The following is a 21,893-nucleotide window of genomic DNA, read 5'->3' as shown; positions in this document are numbered from 1 at the left end:
AGTACAATCAATATAAAAATATCAAAACGAGATAATCAGCAGGTCAATTACAGAAAAACATGTTCTGGTTCCAAATGCATAGAGTCAAGAAAAGAGAGAGCAATACAGTTAGGCACAGTAAAGAGAAAGGGGGGGGGGGGGGGGGTGGTGGCAAAGGGGATGGGAAACCACTAAATGCCAGGTAGAAGATGGTTACTTCTACCCCACTTCAAGGAGAGACTTTGTTCATCCGAATATAAATAAACAAGTTCCATAGAGTCCAAGTTTTAGAATATACTTCATGTTTGTGATCTTCCATGTGGTTCATTTCCTCCACTTTTACATAGCCAAAGCCCAATAGATGGAGGTTTCGTCTTTCACCAACATAGAGATACAAGATTTAGCTGCGTTCAGCAGGTGGTGTACAACTGACCGCTTATAAGCTCTGGATGGCAAATTAGTGACATGTAAAAGAGAAAATGGCGGGTCTATAGGCACGGAGTAATCCATGAATTTTTGAATGATACGGCGAACCTCTCCCCGGTAGTGTGCAAGCCGAGGGCATGACCAGAACATATGAAGGAGTGTTCCATCTGCCTCCTGACATCTCCAGCAAAGACGGGAACATAGGGGTTCTATACCAGCAGGACAATATCTTAAAGTTGTTCTCTTGTATTTTCGTGCATGAAGACGATTTCAGTGAGAAAATAGGAAGGTTAGATTCTTAGGTCTCCGAGAAGGTTATCCCAAGGTCTAATTCCCACTTCAAGAGGTAAGTGGGGGAAAAAATCTTCAGGCGGTGTTATGAGTAGATTATATACTTTGGATAAGGCGTGAGGCATAGCACCCTCAACAGAACAGTATTCCTCTAGAGGCCTAACCAATTAAATGAGTTAACACCCACATGCTTGATGCAGGTTAACGCTTTACACACTTTAACAAGGACCAAATGTGTTTTTTTGCTTTGTTTTTTGTCCAAAATGCTGCTGCCAGGAGGAGGCTTCTAGGAGAGAGAGAAAAAAAAGTCTCGTGTTCATGAGGCCTAAGGAGTATTGGCTTTCGTTCTAATTGTCACTGTTGCCTGATGGAGGAGCTGATGTAGAGCTCTGAACCATTGCTGTATCCTTGTGACTAATAAAGAAACTGAAGAAGGAGCGGATGATGTGCTGGTAGCATACACTCTAGGCCATGTGTTCTGCATAAACAAAAAGTTTGCTGTTTTACATTTTCATGAAGATGGGACATCTGGCTCCCCAGGAAATAGATCTATATAATTCGTTCTAGTTAAGTATGATCTGATACAGACTTTCCTTTTAGAAATTCACTGTTAGTATTTTATTATCAACAAAAAGGAAGCTTAAGCTTGGTCCATAAACTCATGTTTATCTTTAATTTTCTGTTACTTTTATATATACTTGACCAGGGGCGGACTGACAACTCATGGGCCCCCGGGCAATAGGGGATAATGGGGCCCCTGTGTCCTTGCCCACACTCAAAAAAAAACCTATAAAAAGGTACCAGGGGCATTTCATGGGGCCCCCTACTGACCCCGGGCCCTCGGGCAGTGCCCAAGTGCTCGAATGGTCAGTCCGCCCCTGTACTTGACAATCTCTAGGTTTTTCTTTTGTAACGAAATATTGTCCTGAAATATTTATTGTAATTTTGAAAATATTAATTTTCACCCCGGGCATCCAAGATATGGCTGTTTGAATTTGGAGCTTCCCAAGTACTCTAGCTGTGCTCATGCTTTAGGTCCATGTGCACTTATTTTAATTGAAAGCCACGGGGAGTCACTGACTACTCTGAGCACTGCAAAGTGGTGTAAAGGCCAGATGCATCATGGGCAGCAAGTGTGAAGAGGAAGAATTGGGATTTAATGAGCCATATCTCATGACAGATTCTATGGAGGTAATTGTAATTAAGACATTGTACTTGCCTTTATCAGAGCTGCTTCCTAAAGCTCTTTAAAAAACTGTACTTTTGGGTCAAGTTGCCCTTTAAGGCATACCCTCTCCCATCTGAATGCAGTCCACCTGGGCCATTATTTAAAGCAGAGCTCCTGGCTCCTCTGAAAGAATTAAGTCAGCAGCTTACTGTAGCTGATGATTTTTAATATAAGGGCACTTACCTGTCCAGGGATTCAGCAATGTCCTCACCCGAGCCAATTCTCCTATCTGCTTCGGGTTCAGGTGCCGGCATCTTAAGTACGGAATACTGGCAGTGAAGCTTTTCGGTTCACAATCCGTTTTCTACTGTGCACACTTTGTAACTGGTCCCGCAGTCTTTTGGGATCTGTGAAATGTCTACACTTCCAGCTCAGATCACCGCGGCGCATCTGACCAGAAGTGGGAGCTGGTACCTGTCAAAACCAGGTACCTGCTCCCCACAAAAAGTGTCAGATCTGGCAGTGAAGGGGGGAGGATGCAAACGAGGAACTTCCCCTTTTTTTTTTTTTTTGGGTGAAGTTTAGCTGTACAGTGATTGACAGCAGCAGGAGCCAACGGCCTTGAACCTTTACAATCAATGCTGCTGAACAAATGGGGGGTGGGGGCAAGACCAAACCATGGCTCTGTGTGTGAATGGACATGCAGAGGACCGGCTTAGGATTAGGAACTAGCCTGCTTGAGTGTCCCCATAACGAGCTGCATTCAGTGGAAGCACTCGGCAGGAGGGAGGGGCCAGCAGCGTTGGTGGGAGATCCGAGAAGAGGTAGATTGGGGCTGCTCTGTGCAAAACTAATCCACAGAGCAGGTAAGTATAACATGTTTGTGTGGGTTTTTGGTTTTTTTTTTTTTGTTACATTTGCCTTTTTAATATCACGAACACGGTCCTAATTCAGCGACCTTCACTGTGCAGCCCTGCAGCAGTCCTGTAGAGTACATCTGTCTCCACATTAATGTTGCTACATGCATACATAGTATGACAATTGGCTCAGTAAAGACTCTTTTAGAGCAAAGGCTGTGTGGTTCCGAAGGGCCACACACTGAATAGCACTGGAATGTGGACAAAGGTAAGTATTGGTTTAGGTGGGCGGCACTCAGGGAATTGCCTTGAGGATGACCTGTATAATATGTACACTTCTCTTTTAAATGTAGGTGAATGTATTGTAGGTCAACGGAGAAACCGACCTCACATTGATTCTAGTTATGGATAACTATAATGTCAATCTGGTGGAATTTCAGAGCAGTCGTAAGAAAAATGGCAGTAAAGACCTGTTATACAGAACCTAGCATCATGGCATATGTTGCTGCTATGGCTGCATTGTGTTTTTATAAGCCCTCATATATTTGCATTACCCAGCGTTTGATAGCTGTTTATGGCAGGACACATTTAAGAATTTATGTTTTGAAGTTTAATGTTTCTAATGTACATGAGTGCTTCTAGCCCATGCCCAGCCAAGAGTATATTTTTGATCTTGGCCAGTTCTTATTAATTATTTATAGACTCCAGTGTGTTCTGCTGTGCTTGTACATTTGTGAAGTAATTGCCAACTATACATTATTATGGCCTGTTAGTTTGCTTTGTCCCGAACCAAGAGAAATGCCTGAAATACAAAGCCTTGCAAAACATTCTGTGATAGGATGATACCCATTGGTGGTTTATATCTGAGCTCAGATGAGCCTGTTACACACAAAGCAGAAACCTCTCCTCACAATCTAAGTGACAGAGGTTCATATTAAATACGGATATATTTTCCATTAAGAAATTTTGGCTTTTTAAAGGCGAAGTAGGGCCAAAGCTCTTTTGGCACAACTTCTAGAGATCAGAGGAATACTATATATACAGATTTGGTGCTGGAGGGGTATGTTAGAGCTACAAGAGAGTCCAAAATGTCCATCGACAAAGTCCAAAAAAAGGGGGGGGGGGCACTGAATGTTCACAATGGCGAATGGTAGCACCCTCAGAGCAAAGCTGGATTCTGTATGCAAAGGAAAGAAAGGAGAGGGGCGCCAGACTAAGTGCAGCATTAGGTGTACAGTTTATTAGCACAATGACAATTAGCAACTTACAAGAATTAAAAAAGAGATAGGCATGTCACCAATGAAGTGGTCCAGACTCCCGGGAAGTGAAAGAGGACAAGAGGTGTCCAAGTGTCAGGGTTGTAACTAGAGAGAGGATCCTGGAGCTGCCAGCCGCCGCAGGAAACCAGCGTGGAATGCAAATGGTGCCGGGGCAGACGGGACGTCAATGTTGGAACGTGATGACGTGGATGGGCAGTAACTCGTTTCAAAGCTGAGCTTCTTCCTCAGACCCGCTTCGAAACGCATTACCGCCCATCAACATCATCACGTTCCAATGCTGACGTCACATCCACCCCAGTGCCATTTGCGTTCCATGCTGGTTCCCTGCAGCGGCCGGCCGTTCCAGGATCCTCTCTCCAGCTACAACCCTAACGCTTGGACACCTCTGGTCTTCTTTTGGTTCCTGGGAGTCTGGACCACGTCCTGCCTATCTCTTTTTTTTTTTTTTTAATTCTTGTAAGTTGCCAATTGTCGTGCTAAGAAACTGTACACCTAATGCTGCACTTAGTCCGGCGCCCGTCAGAGATCAGAGGAGTGCACTTTGTTCTGCACTACTGTGTCCCATATTCAGTTGACCATGGGCTGATGCTTGCTGTCGGTGATGTCACCCAGTTGGTCCAGACCCTAGAGCGATCCCAACTTTAATGTTGGGATCCACCCAGATACCTGAATGATAAGTGCAAAAAATACTTGTTGCTCGTGTCAGAACTTGAGAGCTGTCCTTTTTTGTATTGTGCACACTTCTTAAAGGAGAATAATAAGCCTTCCTAGTTCTTATCTTAGAACCTCGGAATGACTGACTGTTTTTCTTTGTTGTGGAGAATAGGATAGAGATTGTTTCAGTAGTTGAGTGAAATAAAATTAGGCAGGGTTGACACCACTCATTACACAAAAAATGCTGTGTGTTGTCAGCCCAATACATAGGACATGGAGCAAAGTAGATGGATCATGCTTCAGAACATATCTAAATCTACCCATGTTCAGAACGCACTTCAGTCTGCTGACGGGGTGAGAAAGCAATGTGATGCCTCCTCACCATCTGTTTTAATCCCATTTTTGTGGACAAACAGAGAAAGCAGAGACATCTCACAATCTAAGTGACAGACGTTAAAAATAAATATTGCTATATTTTCCGTTAAGAAATTTGATTTCTTAAAGTAGGGTCTAAGCTCTTTTGGAACTACTTCTAGAGATCACAGAAGGGCACTTCATTCTGTACTTCTGTGACCCATATTCAGCTGTCCGTAGGCTAATGCCTGCTGTCAGCTGATGTCACCCAGCTGGTCCAGACCCTGAACCGATGAGAGTCTGACCCTGCCACTCCCTCCCCATACACAGCCCATTGTTCCAGTGAGTGCTGGAAGGGCAGAGCAGAGAACCGGTTACTGGCATCAGCTCTCTGCTCACTCAAGACAGAGAACTGAGCAATCAGCGGTCTTTGATCATTCATCAAATCGATGCTGCATACACTTAGGTGAGTGTAAATGGATTTTTTTTTTTTTTTTATCCCGAACTTCTTTTTTGAAGGGTTGGTGAGTGTCTGAATACTCCTGTTTTTTTAGGAGTACATGCCTGCATGTACAGAAAATATATCCAATTATTTTATTTCTATTTTTTCTTTCCGACTTGAGCTACATTTTGCTAACGTCAATTTAAAAAGCCGAAAAGTTACCTATTAATTTGGCATAATGCTGGCTGATCTTTTGGGCCTTTTCTTCTTAGAGGAACATGTCCAAAGCAGCCTTCTTCTTTGCATCTATTTAACTTCATACATTTTTCAGCGGCATGAATTTATCAGGTTTTGTGCTCTGTGAAATGTCAGGCTTTGTAAATGGTGAACAGTGTGCACCTATGAGTAATGTACACATCTCTGGACATAAGAAGATTTCCACTTTCAGCAAAAATCTATCTAAAGTTATCAGTCATATTTTCTATATAGAAAACAAATGTGTTAAATAGACCTGCTGAAAAGCAAATACGGTCTTGCACCTTACATTTTTTAGAAGTGGCTACTTTTCACTTCTTGATTAGATATCACTGCTAGTAGGTATATTCGCAACCACTGACACTTGGGCCCAGGGGCGGACTGACCATTTGGAAACTCGGGCACTGCCCGAGGGCCCGGGGTCAGTAGGGGGCCCCATGTGATGCCCCTGGTACCTTTTTTTTCATAGACTTTTTTGAGTTTGGGCAAGGACACAGGAGCCCCATGATCCCCTATTGCCCGGGGGCCCCATGACTTGTCAGTACGCCCCTGCTTGGGCCTTTTGTAGTATTTCTCTCCACCTGACCTTGAAGTACACAAACTGTTTTGAGTGTAATGAGGTAGTTTTTGTGCCCCATAGACTACAGTGAAATCACCTGTAAATGTCTGACATGTGCATTTTTGCACACCTTTTTTCCTGTATGTAGAACTGCTCTCCTCCCCTTGTCCAGCCTAAGAAACCGTTGCCTGAAGCGTGATACACGTTCAAAAACTTGCGCACAAAACTTGTAAAACAATTCAAATTCACCAGTTATACATTTGCACTCAGCTTAGGTATGACTACAGGCTCAAGTCCCCACCCAATTTTGTCTTCAGGAAGGTAAAGGCTGCAACTAAATGCTTGCTTAATGCAGGCCATAGACGGGGAGAAAAACGGCCGATTTTTCTTTTAAAAAACGAAAAATCGGTCGCTCAAGCGGCCGACATTACCAGCAATGGTAAAAAAAATCGGCCGATTTTCATCCTGTCTACAGCCGGCAAAAAGTGTCCCTGCAAAGAGCTCTGCTATTACTTTGACAGTTCTTTGACATTTATAGCGGTTGCAACAATGTATCTATTTGTATCCATTTAAGATACAGATGTTTTTATTTGGAAATAGATACAATGTTGCAACCGCTGTAAATGTCAAGGAACTGTCAAAGAAGTAGCGGAGCTCTCTGCAGGGACACTTTTTGCCGTACTGGAATTCCTCTTATTTTTCATCCTTCTCCTCCTCCTCCTCCTCCCTCCTCCTCCCTCCTTCCTCCTCCTCCTCCTCCCCCCACATAATTGTGAAGTGGAAGGAAAATGATAAATTGTTTTCAAATTTTTTTTTTTACAAATAAATATGTGAAAAGTGTGGCGTGCATTTGTATTCAGCCCCCCGGAGTCAATACTTTGTAGAACCACCTTTCTCTGCAATTACAGCTGAAAGTCTTTGGGTATGTCTCTATCAGCTTTGCACATCTAAAGGGTGACATTTGTGCCCATTCTTTGCAAAATAGCTCAAGCTCTGTCAGATTGGATGAAGAGCATCTGAACAGCAATTTTCAAGTCTTGCCACAGATTCTCAGTTGGATTTAGGTCTGAACTTTGACTGGGCCATTCTAACACATGAATATGCTTTGATCTAAACCATTCCATTGTAGCTCTGGCTGTATGTTTAGCGTCGTTGTCATGCTGGAAGGTGAACCTCTGCATCAGTCTCAAGTCTTTTGCAGACTCTAACAGGTTTTCTTCTAAGATTGCCCTGTATTTGGCTCCATCCTCTGACCAGCTTTCTTATCCCTGCTGAAGAAATGCATTTTTAGGCCAAAAAGTTCAATTTTGGTCTCCTCTGACCAGAGCACATTTTTCCACATGTTTGCAGTTTACAAGAAGCTATGTGGGGGACACAGCAAATGGGACTTCTTTATGGCTTTCTTTCAGCAATGGATTTCTTCTTGCCAGTCTTCCATAAATGCCAGATTTGTGGAGTGCACGACTAATGGTTGTCCTGTGGACAGATTCTCCCACCTGAGCTGTGGATCTCTGCAGCTTCTCCACAGTTACCATGGGCCTCTTGGCTGCTTCTCTGATTAATGCTCTCCTTGCCTAGCCTGTCCATTTTTAGATGGACAGCTATGTCTTGGTAGGTTTGCAGTTGTGCCATACTCTTTCCATATACGGATGATGGATTGAACAGTAGTCTGAGATGTTCAAAGCTTAGAATATTTTTTTTTATAACCTAACCCTGCTTTAAACTTCTCCACAACTTTATCCCTGACCTGTCTGGTGTGTCCTTGGCCTTCATGATGTTGTTTATTCACGAATGTTCTCTAACAAACTTCTGAGGGCTTCACAGAACAGCTGTATTTATACTGAGATTAAATTACACACAGGTGCACTCTATTTACTCATTTGGTGACTTCTGAAGGCAATTGGTTCCACTAGATTTTAGTTAGGGGTATCAGAGTAAAGGGGGCTGAATACAAATGCACGCCACAGATATTTGTAAAAAAAATTTGGAAAACCAGTTATTTCCCTTCCACGTCACAATTATGTGCCACTTTGTGTTGGTGTATCACAGAAAATACATTTTACGTTTTTGGTTGTAACATGACAAAATGTGGAAAATTTAATGGGGTAGGAATACTTTTTCAAGGCACTGTTTGCAAACCCAACAACAAATGTCACCTATTTACTTGCTTTTTTGGTCTGTTAAATCTACCACTGGAAGCATTTTGTTACATCTGTTCAAAAAAAAAGTGCAAAAAAATTCTTGCTTTTGTCAGATATTCAGAACTGTCCATTGTATTGTGCACACGTCTTAATTATTAGCCCTCATAGTTCGTATCTTGGAACTGCAGAATGACTGTCTTTTTTTTGTGTGTTGTGGAGAACAGGATAGAGATGGTTTCAGTAGTTTAACAAAATAAATTTGGGCGGGGCTGACACCACTCATTACACTAAATTACTGTGTGTTGTCAGCCCACAACAGGACATGGAGCCAGATTTCTGGTAGATTTAGATGTGCGTGTGTGTCCATTTATGTGGACAAATACGCTGCAACCGAGTGCATTACATGCAGTTCCGGAGCATTTGTGGCACTTCCCTGCCTGTTTGCCTGAATGTGTCACTACGTGTTAGGTAGACTTTTCCATGGACAGGAAGCTTTATGAATGCGATATGTAACCACCAATATCTGCTGCCTATTGCAGCCTAAGGGGGGAGGGCAGTTGGCAGGTGGTAGAAATGTGGTTCAACCACAAATTTTATTGCCCTCCAACTGCACGTCTAAATGAAACCTAAAATATGATTTTTCTGTATTTGCAGGGTCTTTAAAAGCTAAAAACACAAGGAAATATACATGCAGAAATGTGTGTTTTTGTTTTTTATCATAACACTTAACGAAGATAAGGGCCTCCTATAAAAACCTTGCAGAGATGTAATGTGGTAGATTTGATTTCTACTGGAAGTAGAAGCTAGGATGCTGAAAAAAGTACATCTGTATCTGGAAAGTCTATTTTCTAACTGAAAGCTGAACTCCATTCAATCTTTATTGCATAGTTTCATTGGTCCAGCTTGCCACAATGCAATCCCTGTATGTGTATCCCTGTGCAGCCAAACATGGCTTCGCTGAAGTGTTCCCTGTGTGACCGACGCCTTATGCCTTAGACTTACGTTTAGCGGCAGCAAAAATGTGCGCGGTTGAACTGCATTTTTTTCACCTGCCAGTCTGTTCTTGCAAGTGGATCTCTGCACGGAGAGGCAGAGGGAAGCTGACAGTTGCAGGGCAGCTGTACGGACCTGGCAGCAAAAGGGTTAAGAGTGTATCTGTATTATGCTAAAGCAGTTCCTTTTTGAGCATTGAGAAGTCCATCAGTAAAATACAGTTTGAGGTGATAGGCATAAAAAACATTGACTATAAAGATGTCAACAGTTGGTTGCAATTGTCCTTTATGTCTTTTTGTCATCTGTCTGGATGTGGCCAGTATAACAAGGCAAAGCCAGGCATGTACAGCTCCATGCTGTTTTTGTTCTGTCCTGTCATCTTTAGTTAGTGTGCAGTGCAAGGTTCAAATGGATATGCCTGCATAAAATTTAAAGACCTTGTTACATCCTGTTGGTGTGTAAATAGGAGTTATATAACAAACACACCTGGCCCACATTTATAGGAAGAAGATCACTTGCACAGGCTTGTACGGCTGCACCCATGTACAGACACTGAAAGTCATTCCTGTACAAAAAAAAAAAGCTCTGTCTTCTCATTGAGGGCCCAATTCACAAAAGGAGATTGCATGTGATACTTCGGTCATGATTCCTAATTATTATTATTATTATAATACAATATTTATATAGCACCAACAGTTTACTCAGCGCTGTACATTATAATGGGAGACCTTACACGAGAGAGCACAGTAACAATACAATACACGAGGGGTTCGAGGGCCCTGCTCCTTGGAGCTTACAATCTAGGAGTGAGGGGAGAGTGGTACAGGAGGAAATAGCTGTGGGGGATGGAGTGGTGGGAAGAGCGGAGGAGATGGGCAATTAGGTGAGGGCGGGGTAGGCTTCTCTGAAGAGATGGGTTTTCAGGGTGCGCCTAAAGGTGAGGAGGGTAGGTGACCATCTGATGGATTGGGGTAGTGAGTTCCAGAGGATGGGGGAAGCCCTGGAGAAGTCCTGGAGACGGGCATGGGAGGAGGAGAACAGGGAACTAGAGAGTAGGAGGTCTTGTGAGGAGTGGAGAGTGCGTTTTGGGTGGTAGATGGATATCAGGTCAGTGATGTCGTTTGGGGCAGTGTTATGAAGAGCTTTGTACGTCAATGTTAATAATTTGAATTTTATGCGTTGGGCAATCGGAAGCCAGTGGAGGGATTGGCAGAGGGGGGTGGTGGATACGGAGTAGTTAGTAAGGTGGATGAGTCTGGCCGCAGAATTCAGGATAGACTGAAGCGGGGATAGCCTGTGTTGAGGTAGGCCGGCGAGGAGGGAGTTACAGTAGTCAAATCGTGATCTAATAAGGGAGTGAATGAATTGCTTTGTAGTTTCTGGGGTTAGGAATGGGCGTATTTTGGAGACGTTGCGGAGGTGAAGTCTGCATGAATTTGTCAGCGATTGGACCTGGGGCTGGAAAGACAGATTGGAGTCTAGAATGACACCTAGTACTCTGGCTTGCGGGGTGGGGCTGATGGTGGCGTTGTTGGTCGTGATGGAGAGGTCGGGGGGGGGCGCAGGCTGGGGGGAAAAACCTAGGAGCTCAGTTTTGGCAAGGTTTATTTGGAGGAAGTGGAGTGACATCCAGTCTATGTCCTTCAGGAGGCTAGTGATATTCCATGTGATACTGAAAAGCTCAATTCACTCCAAAATTGGGGTTCTCCAGAAAGAATTGGGGTGTAGACCTACTAAAGAATTAAAAAAAAAAAAAAGTTAAGCATTTTCTAACACCTTTCCATAGACAACCCATACTATTGCTCTTCTTTTATTTCTGTTGGAGCTGAACTGTGAGCACATACTGTATAATAGCCAATTTTTTCCCCAAACACTATCCAACTCCTGACAGTTAAGAACGCAAGATGAACCCAGAGTAGCCTATTAGTGACACTATCTGATGATCACTGCTTAGAGCAGTATTGAATCCAAAACCAAAAATGTAATATATTGTAGCTTACCAGTCATTAGATGTGGTGGCTACATCAGTTTTGTTTGCCTTTTTTCCCCTCTGTTTTCACCTGCGGGTCTAGCCAGTAGCACACCTGTATTTGTGAAACGCCACTTTAGAGGAGTGACCCGGGACACAGCAGAAAGCAATTGTCAGGGAGGGGGGGTTGGGGGGTGTATGAGAGTGTTAAATGTGTTAGCAGATTTGATTACAAATAACAAATTGAAGCCAAACTTTATCTCTGGATTTATTAAAAATTGTTATTTTAGACAGATCTATTATAACTTATATCTTGGTATTTGCTTCACGTAATTCTCTACATGTCAGTTGGCGCATTTACAATGAAAGGTGCTGTCCATCGAAAAATGGACACTGCTGATACAGTGCAGAGTGATGATCTCATCAGTGTTGCTCCTTCATTGTGCAGTCATAATTTGAATTGGTCCTAGACCAGTCTGTATAGGACTTGGCTGTTCTGACTGGCAGGAGGGCCTATACCGCAACACCATATAAATAATTACAAATCCCTTTTGAAGGCAAGACCATTTACATATTTGCTTTTTAAAACCTCTTGGTGAGGTGAAGGGGGACAGGACAGATGACCGCTCATCAGCATGTACTAGTAATCGGCATAAACTGTATTTTTACACTATGTAGTCACTGTTGCATAACTTTTTGTGGGTGTTTTTTTTTTTTTTGTTTTTTTTTTTCTTCTTTTGAATAAGGCCAGAAGACAGACCATAATATTTTCCTTAGCAAAGTAAAATTAAATTGATGTTTTTCCATAATCCTCATCCAGCACAGGAGCTTCTGTACTTCCGATGTGTTACAAAACACAACTGATTGCTTTCTGTTTCCCATGACTGTAGGAGCTGGAACAATGACAGGTCTCAAGATAACGGAACACTTCCTCTAACATGCAGTTATTATACAGGGTGACGTAAAGTCCCTGCATTTTATCTTATGTTACATTTTAGTTAAGTTTGATGCAGCAGAGCATTGATATAACCAGTGATTCAGTTGAACATTCATGAGATTATTATTATTATTATTATTATACAGTATTTATAAAGCGCCAATAGTTCGCTCAGCGCTGTACATTACAGAGGGGGACAGAACATGTGACAGAACAATACCAATACAATGCAAAACATGAGGGGATTGAGGGACCTGCTCTTTCGAGCTTACAATCTAGGAGGGAGGGGATGGTGGCAGAGGAGGAGATAGCTGTGGGGGATGGAGTGGTAGGAAGAGTGGAGGAGGTCGGCAAGTTAGCAGGGGGTGGGGTAGGCTTCCCTGAAGAGATGGGTTTTCAGGGTGCGCCTAAAGGAGAGGAGGGTAGGTGATAATCTGATGGGTTGGGGCAGGGAGTTCCAGAGGATGGGTGACACCCTGGAGAAGTCCTGGAGGCAGGCATGGGAGGAGGAGACCAGGGAACTAGAGAGAAGGAGGTCTTGTGAGGAGCGGAGTGTGCGTGCTGGGCGGTACTTGGATATTAGGTCAGTGATGTAGTTCGGGGCAGTGTGGTGGACAGCTTTGTACGTCAGCGTTAGGATTTTGAATTTGATCCGTTGCGCAATCGGAAGCCAGTGGAGGGATTGGCAAAGGGGGGTGGCGGAGATGGAGCGGTTGGAAAGGTGAATGAGTCTGGCAGCCGTATTCAGGATCGACTGAAGCGGGGACAGCCAGTGGCGAGGCAGGCCAGTGAGGAGGGAGTTGCAGTAGTCGAGTCGTGATATGATGAGGGAGTGGATGAGCTGTTTAGTGGTTTCTGGGGTTAGGAACGCGCGTATTTTGGCGATGTTGCGGAGGTGGAGTCTGCACAAGTTTGTTAAAGATTGGACTTGGGGCTGAAAGGATAGGTTGGAGTCCAGAATGACACCAAGTACTCTGGCCTGCAGGGCGGGTTTGATGGTAGCGTTGTTGGATGTGATGGAGAAGTCAATGGGGGGTGGTGTCCGGGCTGGGGGGGAAGACAAGAAACTCTGTTTTGGAGAGGTTCATGAGATGCATCTACTGTTCAACATGAGAGCCATCACAGGGTTTTCTGGGTATGACTATTTAACAATGTTAATTATCGTATTTCACCAAGTTTATGCATACCTCACATTAAACTGATAAATCTTACAAATTTGCTAAGGTGACTTAAATATTACTGAAGTAGCAGCACCCTGTGGTGGCTAGAAGTACGAGAGGTAATTATTGCAATCCTCATAGTCATCAATTTGTCCCTGTGGAGCCCACTAGGTTCCAGGCCAAATCTACATAAATGGCCCAAACGTCTGAACAAATTGGTACGAAGGGCCATCCCCCATAATTTAACAGCTTGTTGCCAAAGTATCCATTGGCCTCAAAATTTCCAGCATTGGACTGTAAAATTAAGGAGCTGGGGCTTCGTACAAAGGGTAAGAAAAAACATGATGATGACCACAACATTTCCTTTTGTCTATGGGTTAAATTATACATACAGTTGTGTTCAAAATAATAGCAGTCAGACATCACTAACCTGATCAATCACTGTTTTTGGTAGAAATTATATTTCTACATGGCAAATAATTTACTAGCAGGTGTAGTAGAGTAATAGAAATCCAACAGACCCAACAGTCATGACATGCAATTCTGTGTAATTGAATCACTAATTGAAAGGGGCATGTTCAAAATAATAGCAGTGTGGAGTTCTATTAGTGAGGTCATTCATTCTTTGAAAAACAGGTGGCAATTATTGCCCTTATTTAAGGAAGGAAGGAAGACAGCAAATGTTGTACATGCTGGTTACAGTGCATTTCTCTCTGAAATTCTGAGGAAAATGGGTCGTTCCAGACATTGTTCTTAAGAACAGTGTACCTTGATTATATGTTTTCCCCTCTCCAACCAACTTGTTAAAGAAGTGCAGAAAATGATAGGCTGCTCATCTAAAATGATCGCAAATGCTTTAAAATGGTAACCAAAACCTGAAGGACGTGGAAGAAAGCGAAAAACTACCATTCGAATGGATAGAAGAATAGCCAAAATGGCAAGGACTCAGCCAACAATCAGCTCCAGGAAGATCAAAGAAGGTCTAAAGTTACCTGTGAGTACTGTTACAATTAGAAGACGCTTATTTGAAGCCAAGCTATCTGTAAGAATCCCCCACAAAGTCCCACTGTTGAAAAAAAGACGTGCTGAAGAGGTTACAATTTGCCAAAGAGCACATTGACTGTCCTAAAGAGAAACGGCGCAACATTTTGTGGACTGATGAAAGTAAGATTGTTCTTTTTGGGTCTAGTGGCCGGAGACCGTTTGTCAGACGACCCCCAAACACTGAATTCAAGCCACAGTACACTGTGAAGACAGTGAAGCATAGTTGCGCAAGCATCATGATATGGGGATGTTTCTCATACTACAGTGTTGGGCCTATTTATCACATACCAGGGATCATGGATCAGTTTGAATACATCAGAATACTTGAAGAGGTTATGCTGAAGAGGAAATGCCCTTGAAATGTGTGTTCCAACAAGACAATGACCCTAAACACACCAGTAAACGTGCAACATCTTGGTTCCAGACCAACAAGATTGACGTTATGGAGTGGCCAGCCCAATCCCCGGATCTTAATCCAATAGAAAACTTGTGGGGTGACATCAAAAATGCAGTTTCTGAGGCAAAACCAAGAAATAGAGAAGAACTGTGGAATGTAGTCCAATCATCCTGGGCTGGAATACCTGTTCACAGGTGCCAGAAGTTGGTTGACTCCATGCAACACAGATGTACAGCAGTTCTCAGAAACAGTGCTTATACAACTAAATATTAATGAAGTGATTCAAAGGAAAGCAAAATCTTCAAACATTTTTCAGTTTATATAGTGAATGTTTGAGTTTGTAAAGAAGAATACAAGCACTGCTATTTATTTTGAACAGTCTAATATTCACTTTTCTTCAATTTTTTCTAGAGGAACAACACAAATTTGATATATTTTTCTTCATGTTTTGATTTGGAATAGAATGTGTAGTGTTCCCAATGCATTTTTTGTGTATGGAAATAAAAGCTATTAGAAGGATTTTGAGCTTTATTCACTTTTTTCAACACACTGCTATTATTTTGAACACAACTGTATGTATTTAGAGCAGATGCACATTTTTAAAGCTACCAAATATACACTCACCAGCCACTTTACACTTATTAGGTACACCTTGTTAGTACCAGGTTGGATTCCCCCCCCCCCCCCTTTGCCTTCAGAACTGCATTCATTCTTTGTGGCATAGATACAAGGTGTTGGAAACCATTCCTCAGATATTTTGGTCCATATTGACATGAGTTACTGTTGCCTTTCTATCATCTCAAACCAGTCTGCCAATTCTCTTCTGACATCAACCAGACATTTTTCTCCACACAACTGCCGCTCAATGGATAAATTCAATTTTTTGGGCCATTCTTTGTAAACACTAGAGATGGTTGTGCATGAAAATTGCAGTAGATCAGCATTTGTTGAAATACTCAGACCAGCCCGCCTGACACAAACAACCATGCCACATTCAAAGTCACCTAAATCACCTTTCTTCCCCATTCTGATGCTCGGTTTGTAGACGTAGTGAAGATAACTTGCTGAAGTACAAAGTGTGCACAATTATTAGGCAAGTTGTGTTTTTTTTTTTTTCTTATAGGATTATTTCATTATTGAACAACTACAGTGCTCTTGGACAATCCAAAATGTTAATAAACCTGAATATTTAAGAAAATAAAAGTGAGGTTTTGGCTTTCTTAGAATACCTACAGTCAGGTCCATAACTATTGGGACATCGACACAATTCTAACATTTTTGGCTCTATACACCACCACAATAGATTTGAAATGAAACGAACAAGATGTGCTTTAACTGCAGACTGTCAGCTTTAATTTGAGGGTATTTACATCCAAATCAGGTGAACGGTGTAGGAATTACAACAGTTTGCATATGTGCCTCCCACTTGTTAAGGGATCCTTTGCAGTCAATTACAGCCTGAAGTCTGGAACGCATAGACATCACCTGACGCTGGGTTTCATCCCTGGTGATGCTCTGCCAGGCATCTACTGCAACTGTCTTCAGTTCCTGCTTGTTCTTGGGGCATTTTCCTTTCAGTTTTGTCTTCGGCAAGTGAAATGCATGCTCAATTGGATTCAGGTCAGGTTATTGACTTGGCCATTGCATAACATTCCACTTCTTTCCCTTAAAAAACTCTTTGGTTGCTTTTGCGGTATGCTTTGGGTCATTGTCCATCTGCACTGTGAAGCGGCGTCCAATGAGTTCTTGGCTGAATGTGAGCAGATAATATTGCCCGAAACACTTCAGAATTCATCCTGCTGCTTTTGTCAGCAGTCACATCATCAATAAATACAAGAGAACCAGTTCCATTGGCATCCATACATGCCCACGCCATGACACTACCACCACCATGCTTCACTGATGAGGTGGTATGCTTAGGATCATGAGCAGTTACTTTCCTTCTCCATACTCTTCTCTTCCCATCACTCTGGTACAAGTTGATCTTGGTCTCATCTGTCCATAGGATGTTGTTCCAGAACTGTGAAGGCTTTTTTAGATGTCGTTTGGCAAACTCTAATCTGGCCTTCCTGTTTTTGAGGCTCACCAATGGTTTACATCTTGTGGTGAACCCTCTGTATTCACTCTGGTGAAGTCTTCTCTTGATTGTTGACTTTGACACACATACACCTACCTCCTGGAGAGTGTTCTTGATCTGGCCAACTGTTGTGAAGGGTGTTTTCTTCAGCAGGGAAAGAATTCTTCGGTCATCCACCACAGTTGTTTTCCGTGGTCTTCTGGGTCTTTTGGTGTTGCTGAGCTCACCAGTGTGTTCATTCTTTTTAAGAATGTTCCAAACAGTTGTTTTGGCCACGCCTAATGTTTTTGCTATCTCTCTGATGGGTTTGTTTTTTCAGCCTAAATGGCTTGCTTCACTGATAGTGACAGCTCTTTGGATCTCATCTTGAGAGTTGACAGCAACAGATTCCAAATGCAAATAGCACACTTGAAATGAACTCTGGACCTTTTTATCTGCTCATTGTAATAGGGATAATGAGGGAATAACACACACCTGGTCATGGAACAGCTGAGAAGCCAATTGTCCCATTACTTTTGGTCCCTTAACAAGTGGGAGGCACATATGCAGACTGTTGTAATTCCTACACCATTCACCTGATTTGGATGTAAATACCCTCAAAGCTGACAGTCTGCAGTTAAAGCACATCTTGTTGGTTTCATTTCAAATCCATTGTGGTGGTGTATAGCGCCAAAAATGTTAGAATTGTGTCGATGTCCCAATATTTATGGACCTGACTGTATGTGTGCACAATTATTGGGCAACTAGTAGTGTACAGAATTATTATACAACTAAATGATAACCAATAATTTTCCCATCTCATTTGTTTGTTTTCATAGGTTAAAGAATAATGAACAAACGACTCAAAATTTACAAATAAACATTTCTGACATTTAAAAAAAGAAAATCAGTGACCAATATAGCCACCCATCTTTTCAATAATAGTCATAAGCCTTCCATTGGTGGAGTCTGTTAGCTTCTTGATCTGTTGTTGATCAGCTTTTTGTGCAGCAGCAACCACAGCCTCCCAGACACTTACAGTGAAGGAAAACTCTATACCTGTCTGAACAGTCTCCCATTTTTAAGAAGGGCACACAAGTTCTCAATAGGGTTTAGGTCAGGTTAGGAAGGGGCCATGTCATTATTCTTTCATCATGAAGACCTTGACTGGCTAGCCATGCAGTGGTGTACTTCGATGCATGTGATGGCGCATTGTCATGCATAGATATCATGGTCTTTTTGAAAGATGCAAACTTTTTTTTTTTTTCTGTACCACTGCTTGAAGAAACTGTCTAAGAACTGGCAGTAGGTTTGGGAGTTGATTTTGACTCCATCTTCAACCTAAAATGGTCCAACTAGCTCTTCTATAATAATACCAGCCCATACCAGTACCCCAGCTTCACCTTGCTGGCGTCTGAGTCAAAGTGGAGCTCTGTGCCCGTTACTGATTCAATCATGGACCCATCCATCTGGTCCATCAAAAGTCGCTCTCATCTCATCGGTCCAGTCTTGACGTTTCAACTTTTGTCTTGTTCAGTGGTGGTCAGGTTTTAGCCTTCCTTACCTTGGCCATGTCTCTGAGCACTGAACACCTTGTACTTCATGGCACCCCATGTAGGTTGCAGTACTGGAATATGACCGCGCTGAAGGATAATAGGTTCCTGGTAGCTTTACTTTTTTATTCTTCACAAATCTTTGGTAGTTAATTTGCATCTTTTTTTTTTTTCTTTTTCTCAACTAGTTTCTTGTGACCCTATTGACTATTTGCGACAAAACATTTGATTCTGTGATCACGCCCCGATAGCATAGCAATTTTGAGTGCTGCATCCCTCAAAAGACTTTTTACAATTTTTTACTTTAATTCTTTAAATTTCTTTCTTTTACCAACTTTACCTGAGGAAAAGTAGCTGCCCAATAATTATGCTTGATATAGGGTTTTGATCCCCTTAGGTCACACCCTCATTACACAAATACACATCACTTAATATGCTTAAATCCAGTAAGCATTCAAATTTATACAGCTTGGAGCAACCAAAATGATGATATGGTCAAAATACTTGCTGAATAATTGTGCACACCATGTACATGCCTAAATACATCGAGTTGCTGTCATGTGATTGGCTGATTAGCAATTACCAAGCAATTGAACAGGTGTACATAATAAAGTTGTCAATGAATGTATTTCTACCTTCAGGCTTAATTAACTTGACGAAAACCTGTACTGGTGAAATAACGCATAATACCAGTGCTGGCCTTCCCATGAATTTTTTTTTTTTTATATTTTATTTATTTTTACAGTTCATTTAATTGAAATATTTATAAATGGTCAGTGAATTTGAATAGAATAACTGACTTAAATCATAAGATAAAACATATTAAGGTCACAATGATTTACCTACAAGATTAAATGCTTGCATCTAAAAATATTTTATAGGGTTAGCAATGCATCCCTGTATAATAGATGGGCTGTTTGTGCAGAGATAATACATTAACATCTGTCACCGAATGGAGGCATGGGGAAGTTATATGGTTCATGCAAATGAGAACACCGTGAGACAAGGACTTCGAAAAATTAAAGTGTGCAGAAGGAGTCGTGCATTATTAATCAGTCTGAATTATTTTCTTTTGGATGCAATTATGTTCCCTGGTGAGATTTTTTTTTTTTTTTTTTTCTTTTTTCTTGCAGGTACCATTCCAAGTGCTGCCAGGAGAGAGTGTGGAGTATTTGGGGAGTGCAAATGATGCTGTCATAGCGATATCCAACTACAGACTGCACATCAAGTTCAAAGACTCCGTCATTAATGTAAGCACATATAAAATGCTAACAGTGGTTATACACAGGTGGTTATATTTCGTAAAGTAGGCAAGAACCAATACAAGCGCACAGAGGGACATTTTTATCAAGCAAAATATGACCCAAATCAGTCTGCTTTTCAGCTAGAAAAGTATATTCAACAGTTTTAATGGTCTATGTGTTTGTGATCCCTGAGGCTGGAATTTGGGGCAACAAACTGAGATAGATTTACAGTGGTCTGAGACCAATTTAGTACTGAAGATGAGACCAACTTTCACTTTAAACAGACACTATTAAGGTGATGTATGACCAAAGCTCTTTTGACCGTGCTTCTGCTGTGGGTCAAAGGAGTGCACTTAATTCTGCACTCCTGTGACCCAGATTCAGCCAACAGTGGGCTAAATTCTAATATTGGCTGATGACACAAAGCCGGTTCAGGCTCTGCAGGGATCAGTAATGTCTATATCCGCCCAGATGCCTGTACAGCAGCCTCTCCATGTACTGCTCTAGTGAGTGCTGGAGGGGCAGGGCAGGCATCGCCTCGGAACTGAGTGATTAGCAGTCTTTGATAGCTCAGTTCTTGGTGTAGAGGTGCACTTGATTTTTAAGATTGGGGGAGCAAGTGTTATTCTGTTGTAGTGGAACTTTAGCGCAGCAGAATGAAGAATGTATAAATGAAGCAGAAATCCTTTAACACTGCTCTTGTTTAGCATTGCCTTGGTTGTCAATAGAATTTATAAATGTCTGCCATAGTGCACACATTTGACAATCAGATTTTAGAGTAGGTATGTTTTAATTGTCTGTATTGTATGATTAAGCTCTGCCCATCACCATTCCATTTGATTCAGACTTTCCTTAAAGGGGTATTAAACCCAAAACTAAAAAGGTGATCTATTGCAGCTTACTAATCATGTGGTGGCTGCATTAGTTGTTTTTTTTTTTTGTGTTTTTTTTTGGGGGGGGGTTCTTTGCCCCTCAGTTTTCACCTGGTGATCTGACCAGTAACACTTTCTGTATTAGAGTGCCCCAGCCTAGATGGAGCACAGGGGACACCTTTTGGACAGCAGGTTTAATATGGGGGGGGGGGGGGAGAGAGTGTTTGATGTTCTAGCAGATTTAGATACCCTAAAATAATTGCAGTCAAACTCCAGCTCACACTTTATAGGCAGCAGTTACTGCAGTTTTGTTTCCTTTTGGGATAAAGGTGTTGCATAAATAAATGCAAGCTGTTTATTGTAAGCACCACATCAGTGATAAATGGTTTGTCTCCTCCTTCTAATTGATACATCTGCAATATAATAACCATTTGTGCTTTTGGATTTAATAAACCGTTAATGAATCAATGGAATAAATAAATGTATGTATGTGTGTGTGTGTGTGTGTGTGTATATATATATATATATATATATATATATATATATATATATATATATATATATATATATATATATATATATATATAAAATTTATTTCTAGTGTTGTTGTGTGGGGTTTTTTGTTTTGTGTTTTCCCCAAGAAATCAACATAGCTTTCTATACTACCGATTTCTGCTCTGTACTGTCAAGACCAGTAGTAGGCCTTGTATACATTTCTACAAAAAGGAAGAAATCCAACACCTAATGTGGTTTATAAACCAGCTTAAAAAACAGCCAGATTGCAAATACTTTGTTTTTTTGTAATGCTCTTAAAAAAAAAAAAACGAACTGGCAGGGATGGTGGTTTCTGCCCATTAAGAAACATTCTCACTAGTCAATTGAGGACAAAAGTGACAGTGCTAGAATCCCATTCCTAGCAAAGTATACCTGCCGTTCATCCTCCTTACTACAAAAGTCCACCTTGCGGAAGCTTTGATATCAGAGCTTACAGGGTGCATGATGTCACTGCCCTCTTAGATGATAGTGATCAGGTCTGGAGATTGGCTGTTTATGTAGGGGAGGTCACCTGCTCCCCCATACTCGAAACCTCACTCTGTTAGGAAAGCAGAGTAAGGGTTCCTTCAGGGTGGCAAAGAAGCATGGCATGAAGAGTATACCTTGCTTGAAGGGCAGGGCTATTAGGAGACCTGGGGTCAATTCACAAACTCTTATCTCATGAGATGTTTGTGTTTTATATGCACATTTCTCATGCAATACATAAG

General features: G+C 41.8%; 1 protein-coding gene across 3 annotated transcripts in view; it reads left to right on the top strand.

Moving 5' to 3' along the window:
* The window catches only part of MTMR4 (myotubularin related protein 4), a 123,730-nt gene that overhangs the window by 58,832 nt on the left and 43,005 nt on the right, over window positions 1–21,893 (top strand). For all 3 annotated transcript variants that reach the window (XM_089657123.1, XM_089657116.1, XM_089657131.1), the window contains one exon: window positions 19,649–19,765. In XM_089657123.1, the coding sequence (XP_089513249.1) occupies window positions 19,649–19,765 (117 nt within the window). The remainder of the gene's footprint in view (window positions 1–19,648; window positions 19,766–21,893) is intronic.

The sequence above is a fragment of the Staurois parvus genome, unplaced genomic scaffold (genome assembly GCF_062004578.1).
Source record: "Staurois parvus isolate SC_StPar_1 unplaced genomic scaffold, SC_StPar_1.0 ptg000029l, whole genome shotgun sequence".
In the NCBI taxonomy this organism is placed as follows: domain Eukaryota; kingdom Metazoa; phylum Chordata; class Amphibia; order Anura; family Ranidae; genus Staurois; species Staurois parvus.
The sequence above is the reverse complement of the archived record's forward strand: the minus strand, read 5'-3'. Positions and strand labels throughout refer to the sequence as shown.